Below are 10,754 nucleotides of genomic sequence, written 5' to 3' on the forward strand. Positions count from 1 at the left end.
CACAATAAAAGATGCTGACTGCAGAACGGACAAGCAGACCGCAGAGAACAATACACAGCCTCTTTTTTGTCAGTGGTGTCAAAGGGAAAACATTTAGTGGTTAATTTTCCTGCCAGCGGGAGCGTTATTTCTGATGTTTACATTGCACAGCCAGTCAAAACACTGGGATGCTCTCAGCAGCAAAATTATGGGCTGTGTATTACTGAATCGGAGTAAGTCAAGTTCAAACATTACCACGGACTTTTAATCTGTGGAGCTCAATAGGCAACTTTCAGATCAGCACCTTTGCAATATGGATCAGCAATATGTTGTCTGTATGTGGAAAGAACAGTACGTACAATTGCAACAGATCCACATGTCCATTTAACACAAATAAGAATTTGACTGAGTCAAATTACAGTGTCTTTATTCAAACAGTTAACAACAGACCTCTTAATATCTTACTTTTTAGCCACAAGACCTCAGAAAGGAGTCAAGGGGACACAGTTTGAAGAAGCTCAAGTCCTTGGGATGAAAAGATGTCTATGACATACTATAAGTCTGTTTCATCCCAGAAAACGTCATCAAAATTATATTCTTCATAAACCATTACAAGTTCATGACATGTAAAACACTGCAATTTTAACTTCTATACCATTCATGACCAGACAAAAAAACTACTACTTTGACAGTTCAGCAAAAAAAAAACCTCTATCTGACACAGAAGACACACTAATCCCACCAATGGACGATATACAGTATGATGAACATCTGGAGGACATGAACAGCAGCCATTGTTTCAGTTTAAACGGAGTAACAGGATGAGTCTGACCTTCTTCTAATGTAGTTTTCTATCTACTTTTCAAGTGTGTACCCAGGGCTCTGATTCACAGAACAAGCTAAAGAACAATAGAGCATACTGTTGGAAGACATTTGATGTCACTGCTCAGCAGCAGAATCCTTGATCCTTTTGATGTCTCTTTTAGGTTGTACGCAATGTAATGCCAGAACACACAAAGGATCATAAAAATGACTGAGCATGATTAAATCATGGCTGACCTGGTCAGTACAGGATGTGAACTGGAAAAAAACATGTAAAAAAAAAAACACACAACAAACAAGAGACTCACAGCACCATTCATTGCATCAGTCCAATTCATCTCCCCCATCTCCAAATGCAGTGTCATTTGTATCATTGCATGTTTGTGCAACAACAGTGTTCAGGATGTTTAAAGAGTTCAAACAATCACCAACCAATAATCCCCATTGTAAATATTACTCAACTATAAAAAAGGACATGTAACCTTTTTTCCCCCAATCCCTTCTTGGGCTTAAGGCATATGAGGAGTCAGTGAAGGTTATGACGGATGCACTGTCTGTTTAGCTTAGCGTCCCATGGTTGGCATGGTAACTGCCGGGCTTGTCACGGTGGCATCCTCAGCCTTCCACTGTGACGTCACCGTCTTGATCTGAGTGTAAAACTGGATGCCCTGGTGATAAAGAGAAAACTGCTGTGTCAACAAGGCACTCAAATTCAAGTTTTCATTTCCATGTGTAATATTTTGCTGATCCAACACTTGACACTGTTTGTTGTTTACCTGCTTGCCATAGAAGTTGGTGTCTCCTCTGAATGAACCTCTAGAGCCGGTGAAGGAGAACATGGGGAGGGGGACAGGGATGGGCACATTCACGCCAATCTGTGCAAACACATACTCACATTAGTAAGAAATCATACATAACTACTGCAGCTGGACAAATAAAACATGGAGGAAAGTACAGTACTATGAGTTGCTTGCAATAACTGTGAGAAATGTTAAAAGCCACTATACTGTATGTCCATCTTAACACATGCTCAGTGGTGCTCTGAATTCCCTTTAAGAAAAATAAATTCAAGGAAGGCATGGAAAAATAATCATGCCTTCTGGATGAAGGTCCTGGAAATAAAACTCATTGCACATCTATTTGTATGAGACGTGCTTTTAAAAACAACTCTACTATCACATCAAATCTGGACCGGACTTTTGTTTGGGCTGCAACAATTGGTCCATCAACAGAAAATTTCAATTTAATGATCAATTTACCATCTAATTAACCGAACCAGATATTTCATGACCTTGAGCTCCAGGAAATTGTGATACTATGATTTTTCCCACTCATTTTCATGTTTAAAAATCAAAAGATTAATTATTTAATCAAGTATTTGGGAAATTAATTGATAATGAAAATAATTGTTAGTTACAGTTCAACTTGTGTCTGCTGCAAATTAGCTCCTGCTGCATTAATGGACGTTGTGAGATCGTCCCATGCCATCTATGTAATGGCAGATAATAGTTTGAATACCACAATTTCAGATTGCAAATGACGACTAATTGCTGGCTACAGTTCTTTTTTTCCCTCCAAAGTAGAAGCATCCAAGTTATAGCACTGCAAAATAATTCTAAGGGATAAGTTTTAGTTTAAATGGATGGACAGTTAATCGTCATTGGGTGCATCATTTTCATGAATATTTCAGTATTTCAGCATCACAACTTTAAGCCATCACTCTGATGAACATGCCCACTTCACATAAACTCAGTGTCCAGTTCCTTCATCAAAACCAAGACGCCTCCCACACACAACTGTTTACTCATCAAAGTCTTACACAGGTGACTCAATGAGGAACAACATAACACTTACAGGTGACAAGTTATATCCCAATTTCAAATCCATATCTTCAACAGGCCAGACCTACATTCATCTCTAATGTCCTTTTGCTCATTGTTTGTAAAAGCATGTCTTACCTGGCCGACGTCCACCTCATGTGTGTATTTGCGTGCAGTGGCTCCATTGGTGGTGAAGATGGCGGTGCCGTTACCGTAGGGGTTTTTGTTGATTAAAGAAATGGCTTCGTCGAGACTGTCAGCCTCCAGGACGATAAGCACCGGTCCAAAGATTTCCTCTTTGTAACACGTCATGTCCGGCTGGAAACAACAGCAGAATGATCAGATCAGATCAGATCAGATCAGATCAGCATTTCACATCATCTACGGCAAAAACTCCACAAGGATTTATTAACAGTACACTTAACACTCATAAGAGGAAACCTTATTGGGTGGGGAAAATGTCACTCTAAGAATGTTCCATGTTTTTAGGTGATGGTTTTATAAGTCAATACTGTAGTAACAGCTATGTTGTGTATTTAAAAATTACTCAGATAACTGTGGGCAGGAAAATCAGTCCCAAATATCCTAATTTTCACAGAATGGTCTGACTATTAGGCTGAGGAGTACAAGCATTTTATCAGCTTTCTTAAACTGGGAAATTACTGCCTCAGGATATAGGAGAGCTGTAGAGCTGTCCTCAGATTTGTCAAACACATAAAAACTGATTCACAGTTCTTGAGAGTGATTTTGTCCACAATAACTATTTCAACGACAAAAATAGTTCCACAGAAAATAAGCTATTCCAATTTATCCTAGAGTTTGTTTTGTTATTGCTTAAAATAGTGCAATTCTTTGTAAAATTTTACTGTTTTCTTCCAAGGTCAACTTGATTTTATTTTTCTGTAACAGCAGCGAACAACAAGCCAAACTGTGACTTGCAGTTTTACAAGAAAACTGGCTTTGTATTTTATTATTAGACTTTTTAGTGACTGTAGAATAGACAGCAGTGTTGCACCCCCTTTATCTCAAATTCTAGCTCTCAGCTCACCATAACATTGCCCAGAATGGTGGGTCCAACAAAGTTTCCATTTTCATATCCTTTGACGTTTACTTTCCGCCCGTCCAGCAGCAGCTTGGCACCCTCGTCCACACCACTCTGGATCAAAGACTCCACCCTGGCTTTGGCCTCAGGGGAGATCAGGGGACCCACATCTGCGCCAGGCTGATCGCCTTCAAGACACAAACACACACACACACACACACACGTAAAATATTCTTCCATAGAGGGCAATTTTTTAAAACCGAAAATACATGACAACTAATACTAAAGCGCCTGCAATAACATTTTTATTCACATTGACATGGTTACCAATGAAATTACCTGCATTTACGCGGAGTGATTTGGAGCGCTCCACCAGCTCTGGGAGCCATTCACGAGACTCCCCTACAAAAATAGCAGTGGACAGAGCCATGCAGCGCTGGCCAGCTGCTCCGAAGGCAGCGCCCACCAGCTGGTTGATGGTGTTCTCTTTGTTGGCATCGGGCATCACCACACCATGGTTCTTGGCACCCTAAAATGTAAAATGTAGGACACGGCTCTGTAGGGTTTCTCTCCAGTTGACTGTCGGACATCAAATGGAGGCAGCGCAGTGGTAATCGCATATGTTACAAATCTCAGTGATTTACTGCTGAGCAGTCAGCTGTTGTCAAGGTAACAGTAGTAGTAAATATTTTGCTCCTTATGCATCTGTCCGTAACAATGGGGAACTGTGTTTAATATGTGGGTTATGGTGGAAAATAATGAGTTCCCTAACGTAAGAGGAGTGTATTTAAATGAGCACTGTGAGTTCTGCTGTACCATGTTGGACTGCACCCTCTTGCCGTTCTTGGAGCCCCGCTCGTAGATGTACTCTCCAGCCTGGTTGGAGCCCACAAAGCTAATGGCTTTGATGGCTGGATGGTCACAGATGAAGTTCACCGCTACACAAACATGCAAACAGATAATGTAAATTCCTCTCTTCTTCTTCCTCATCACCACTTAGGCACAATATAAGAGCACAAAGGCCTCGGACACAGAGATTCAAATCATATTGCCTCAAACACTTGTGAATTACTTACAGATACAGGCTGCACATATTATGGAAATTTCCCATCTACATATTGCCAGGGGATATATCATTAGTGTTTCGATCGTGCTTGCACCTTTCCCCACTGTTTATCATACACAGAGATTATGTGCTTCTAAATGAGCAGGAGGACACATACACACCTGCATGCTGGCCGTGGATGATGTTGAGTGTACCATCTGGCGCCCCAGCATCCTGAAGCATTTTGGCCAAGAGCATGGTGCATCCCGGGACTCGCTCAGAGGGCTTCATCAGGTAGGTGTTTCCACACACCATGCCGACAGGGAACATCCACAGAGGAATCATGGCAGGGAAGTTGAAAGGCGCGATACCGGCGCACACTCCAATGGGCAGGCGGTAGGTGTAAGTGTCCATGTCTTTGGTGATAGAGGGTAAGGTTTCCCCCAGCATGAGGGATGTAATGCTGCAGGCGTGCTCAACCACCTCTGGAGGTGGAAAAAGAAAGAGAGGATGAAGTCGACAAATAAAAAAGTGCAAAAATAAGCAGATCTGAGATACAAAGCAAAACCAATGGATGTGTCTGAAGTGTAATGGAAAAATTAGTTCTCTAAGACAACAAGATGACTTAATGCCAACATTAAAGTACAATATCCAGTTTGCTTTAGCCTCTTAACTATTAAAAATGTTAATTGATTTCTTTCCCCTGTGAAAAAAAAAACTGTAATAGAACTTGTGAAAACTTCAAATACCATTGGTCCCAGTAATGTAGGAAATCTCGAATGTTGGCAGCACACCTGCAGACGCAGCCTGTCTTTCAGCTGATAAGTTGAAAGTTTGCATGCCAGAATAATTTGGGCATCCCAAAACCCGGGAGCTGTACCAAGTTCAAAAAAATATTTTGGCATCCCCGTCTTGTAATAACCAAAATATATCTTCCTTTATTTGCAAGTGCACATGGCTCTTTTAATTCCTCAACATGATTCTTGTTGATGCGAGACTGCCAAAGTGAACAAGTGCACCACAATGAGGGGAACTGCATAATTATCTCTATATGACATGCAACTAAAAGCAGAGCCTGCAACGTGCTTAACAGAAAGGCCGGAAAATAAACAAGCTAGTCACACTTACAATATCAGAACTGAACAATGTAATGCTGCAGGGATTCCATTACCTTGTTTTGTTATAACTTAAGACTGTTATAACAGCCTCATGAAAAGCAGTTTATAAGTATCTAGTATCTAGTTAGACACAAAATAACGGACACCCTGCTACCACTTAATATCAAACTTTCACCCAGACCTCAGTATTAAGGTTTGCCATAGCTAAGGACTTTTCATCAGGACATACAGATATAGCAAACAACCGTTTCAACAGGGGAATTTGATCTATGCTATACACTGATCAGAGCTCTGATCCAATCAGGATATCAAAACCCAATAACAGAACTGGAAGTCAACTCAATGCATTACTTACGCAGTCCTCTAAATACATCTCCCTCTGCATCAGCAAGAGTTTTGCCCTGCTCCAAGGTGATTATTTTAGCCAGTTCTTTCTGAAATATTAGGAAAAACATTTTCAGACATCAGCAAGTAAGTTTTTTTTTTTTTAAATACAAAAACATTTTTCACACATTTTTTTTTCAATTCACATTTCCTTGCTCTCCAACTTGTCTTGACATGCAAACGTTGAAAGTTTCAACAACCTCTCATTTACTCTGACAGAAGCACATGAGCAAGTGACAAAATTCCTTACAATGTTGTCCTTGATGAGCTGCTGGTAGCGCAGGAAGATCTGCTGCCTGCTGAGGATGGAGGTTTCAGACCAGGACTGGAAGGCTCTGGAACAGGAGTCCACAGCTGCCAGCATCTCCTCCTGGGTAGCTTTGGGAACACGTCCCACCACCTCATTAGTGGCCTGAGGAGCAGGAGACAGGACATACAGACAAGATGACTGAGAGCAGGGGGGAAGCCATTACTTGGTATTGCTGCATGTACATTAATTCATTAATATTAATAATCAAATGTTTGTTTTCTATCCTTTACAGGTTTTAAATTTTATGTGATGCAAGTCGATGGCTGGTTTTGCATGTATAATCACTCACCACTGCCTCGCCAGAGACAAGCTATACACCAGCAGGGCAGGCCTAAAACACGACTGGCTTTGTGGACTGGGCTCTGATTTCTCTCACTTTACAAATTAGAAACTGACAAATCAAGACTTATTTTCTCCTCTCTAATGTTCACATTTTACTACTACAAAGCTGCAGTTGTTATTTGCAGCCAGCTTTTAGTAGTAGATCTTGTTACTGCAGCATCTGTGCGTGTTGGGTATCGTTCATCTATGAATACTTACAGGGTTGTGAATGTCAAGCCATTCAGACGTGTTGGACTCGACAAACTTGCCATCAATGAACAGCTTGGTGGTGGGCTAGAGGATCACAGAAGCATATGATTAAATCCCTCCCCTGCTTGGTTATATCATTGCTAAGTTCACTGAGGACAGTCTATCCATCACCACAACATATACAGTGAGTTTGTACAGCATTTATTGTGTGTGCACTGAGTTGTGTTATTGGTTCATTTTTCATTTCTTTTTTTTTTTCCCCAAGTTATCACACATTTCTTGGAAGTCTTGCTGGCTCAGAAAGTCTTCCATGTTAAGCAGGCTGTATATACAATGTACACACTGGAAAAATGATAAAAATAAGTGTCCTCAAAAAAAGTCTTTATGCATTAGAAATGTAACAATTAGTCGATTTATTAGCTGACTGACAGAAAAATGAGCAGCTACGTGCATAACTAATTGTTTAACATCACTATTCATGTTAAAATGCCAAAAAAAAATCTAAAACCTCACATGCTGCTGTCTTTAACTTCTTTGACTTACATCTGAACATGTTATCTTTTCCTCAAATCCATACTGTTAAAAAAATGCTTGATTTTTGAGTGTGCTGTTGATGTACACTGTTGTCCCCCAGTGAAATGTACAGAGGAACTGAAGGAAATAAATATGAGTTCTTCGTTCTCTCTTTATGAAGTTTGGAAGTGTGTTTTCTTAATTCACAGTTGGATGCCTGACAGCACAGTACATGCAGATGTGTGACCTCGGATTGTGTCAGTTAGTGAGTGGTATGGAACTGGGACACATGTAATGAGTATGCATAGCAATGAGTACAAAGTGCACTGAGTGCAATGAGACATTTCTATGCAGACTCTTGACGGCTGAGAACCTCTTCCATGTTACAGAGTGTAATTATGCTTCTTGGAACTTGTGCTTAAAAATAAATACCCCTTCAAACACCGTTTTTTTTTAGATTTATACCTCAACCAAATCCTTTCTTGAAGGTCTACATGAAGCTTGACATAATATCACAAATATATCAATATCAGCAAATATGTTGGCCAGCAAGTGACAAGATGTGTGGGGTAGTTTCAATACAGTCTCTTCATTATATATTTTGTCCACCAGGAAGCATTAGAAAGTTGATTATCAAAAACTAAAACTGTACATATAACGGTCACCACGCTTTAATAATCAAATTTAAAGGCTCCTTTTCATAAACCCATAAATCCATGTCCATCTTACATAATGCAAGTCAGCCAATATATCATTATTGCATTTGTTAAACCTTCTCATATTGATATTGGTATTAAAAATATAGTACCAGTGGGGCTATAATCCTAAAGATGATCTAAGAAAACAGGATGTGTCCTTGCTCCACTTGGAGTTTCAGAGTCTGACATAATATTCATTCATTGCTGAGTTATGAGTGCAAGCTCTTACCACTGAGGAGGAGGAGTAACACATGCGACCCAGCTGGACAGGGGCCTGCAAGACATAAAATACCAGAGCATTAGTCCACTTGAGTTCATATTAAACTCAGTGTCTAAGGTTTAAATGAATATGAGCCAAGCCTGAGTGCTCCATTGTCTTGTCCCTCCTGTTCACGTGATGCAAATAACACCCGCTCTTACCTGCCCAACTTAAACTGCCACATAAATTTTACATGCTTGCATTAGAGGAGTAGTGCACTGTGTGCAACGTGTGTGTTAGGCAACGACTTTGTTAGCTAGCAGCGCAGATTCTTAGCTATTCTGAGTTGCATAAGCGTCAAACAAAAATAACTGATCTGTCAAAGGTGAGCATGAATTTGCTTTACCTTCTTATTCAGTATGGACCGGAGGAGAATTGCTGCCATTGTGCAGAGACAGGTTTCTCTTTTCCTGCTCCGAAGCCCTTCAACCGACCCACAAGACACTGGGGTGCAAAGAGAACTTCAGCTAGCAGGAATGTTACACTGGAAAGAGCGGCGGGATTAAATGCTGCCATTTAATACGATCTACAAACATCAGGAGCGTGATTGTCACTGGTCGGCACCAGCGCAGGTGATTTGTTCATCTGCGAAAGCTGCGTGAGACGGCATTCGCCATTTCCGTTGAGTGTGGGCGGGACAAGCCCGACTGAAAAGCCAATCGCTTCGCGCAATACACCAGCCGCCCTAAATTACAAGAATCTGATTGGCTGTTCCTGTAAACAATGAGTTCAGACTTCAGTGTTACTTCAGTGAGTTTAAAAAAAATCCTTCTTTGGGAACTTTGATGTCAAAAATATTTTCAGATTTCCCGAACAAGGCCCGACACTTCCCATCGACACAACATTTTTAATAAAGAGTTAATAAATGGACCAAAATTCGCTTCGGTTGGTGAAGGAAACACTCATTAACACCTAGTGCCAGGTAACAGTTTCCATGGCAACGTGCCTACAGGCAACATGGACTTCCTACAGTGGAGTTGTCATGATGTTGCAAGATGGATTGAGTCTTTAGGATTTCCACAATACAAAGTAGGTTAACGTTCACCTGAATAAACAGAGATAACTTTCACCTGTCAGCCTCTAAAATAATCACAAAGCTCTCACGATGTCATTCATTTCTGTCGCAGGTATGTTTCACGGATAACTTCATCACTGGAAGAAAGCTCATTTATGTAAACTGTATCTACTTGCCAAGACTTGGAGTCACTGATTTTAAAGACATGCAGGTATTAAGAGGGGGAAGAAACAGGATTTATTATTATTATTCTAAGCATGTTATTATGGAGGCTTGTTTACATATCAAAGCTGGAGGCTCACACAATGTTCAAGGAAGCTTCAACAGGCCGAGCAGCACCGAGATAACGATTACACTGTTAAAATGACTGTACTGTAGCCCAAATAACCTCCTCTCACCATCTGGTGCTGAAACACTAAGTTTTTTGATGACTTTGTCTTAACTGATTCAAATTTTGATAAGTGATTATCATATTTCACCAAGTAAAAATACCAAGCATTTGTTGCAACTTGTGGCATGGTTGTTTTTGCTTATCTTGACTGTCCACAGGGCAAATGAATGGTTTGACTGAAAAACAATAAGAGGACAAACTTATAGTAGAAATAATAGTTAGTTATACCCTGACCTGTGTTCCAAATGTCTCTCCAGTAAGTTTTAAGAGGACTGTAAACACCAGAAAACTGGTGTGTAGTCTGTGCCAGCTCAGTTGCACATCCTATTTGGCACTTGAGCATGGTTTTTCTTTTAAAGGAATGACATCCAAATAAAGTATTGCATTGTGACTGAGCATCACTGCCAGCAGACACCTCAGATCAGCTGTATCACGTATATGCTGTTGCTGTTTACAGCTAAAGCGACTGTTTTTCCTTCTCTCTCCCTGAGGTCAGGACTAAATTAGCTAAAAGTGCCTTTATGCTTTCAGCTCTGCTTTATTGTATAAACATCAAGCTGAACAAAAAAAAGAAAAAGATTTAGTCTTTTACGGTGACTGTAAACTGATAATGAAGGATCTTAAGACAGGCAGACTTAGTAAAGATTTGTCTACTGATAATAAAGGAGCTTGAGACATGAAGTCTTATCTTGGTTTAGCATGTAAGTCCTTTGATACATCTGTTTTGGGGAATGTAACCCTGTAACCATTGTACCCATGATGCCACAGTCTTGGTGAGATCTCCTTGAAAGAGTAGACACTGTCATCCTCAGTGAGACTACCTTATT

The 10,754-nt window shown here is 40.3% G+C and overlaps 1 protein-coding gene across 1 annotated transcript; it reads right to left on the reverse strand.

Annotated features, from left to right (window-relative positions):
- Positions 1-389: 389 nt before the first annotated feature.
- LOC121200021 (methylmalonate-semialdehyde dehydrogenase [acylating], mitochondrial-like) lies at positions 390-9,006 on the reverse strand. Its single transcript, XM_041065053.1, has 12 exons — positions 8,868-9,006; positions 8,492-8,536; positions 7,061-7,135; positions 6,461-6,622; positions 6,182-6,260; positions 4,891-5,193; positions 4,480-4,601; positions 4,003-4,192; positions 3,670-3,851; positions 2,760-2,939; positions 1,578-1,676; positions 390-1,469 (listed from the first exon to the last, which is right to left on the reverse strand). Exons 1-12 carry the CDS (start codon positions 8,904-8,906, stop codon positions 1,365-1,367), a joined length of 1,581 nt encoding a protein of 526 aa, XP_040920987.1. The 5' UTR covers positions 8,907-9,006; the 3' UTR covers positions 390-1,364.
- Positions 9,007-10,754: the final 1,748 nt, after the last annotated feature.

The sequence above is a fragment of the Toxotes jaculatrix genome, chromosome 19, assembly GCF_017976425.1.
Source record: "Toxotes jaculatrix isolate fToxJac2 chromosome 19, fToxJac2.pri, whole genome shotgun sequence".
In the NCBI taxonomy this organism is placed as follows: Eukaryota; Metazoa; Chordata; class Actinopteri; family Toxotidae; genus Toxotes; species Toxotes jaculatrix.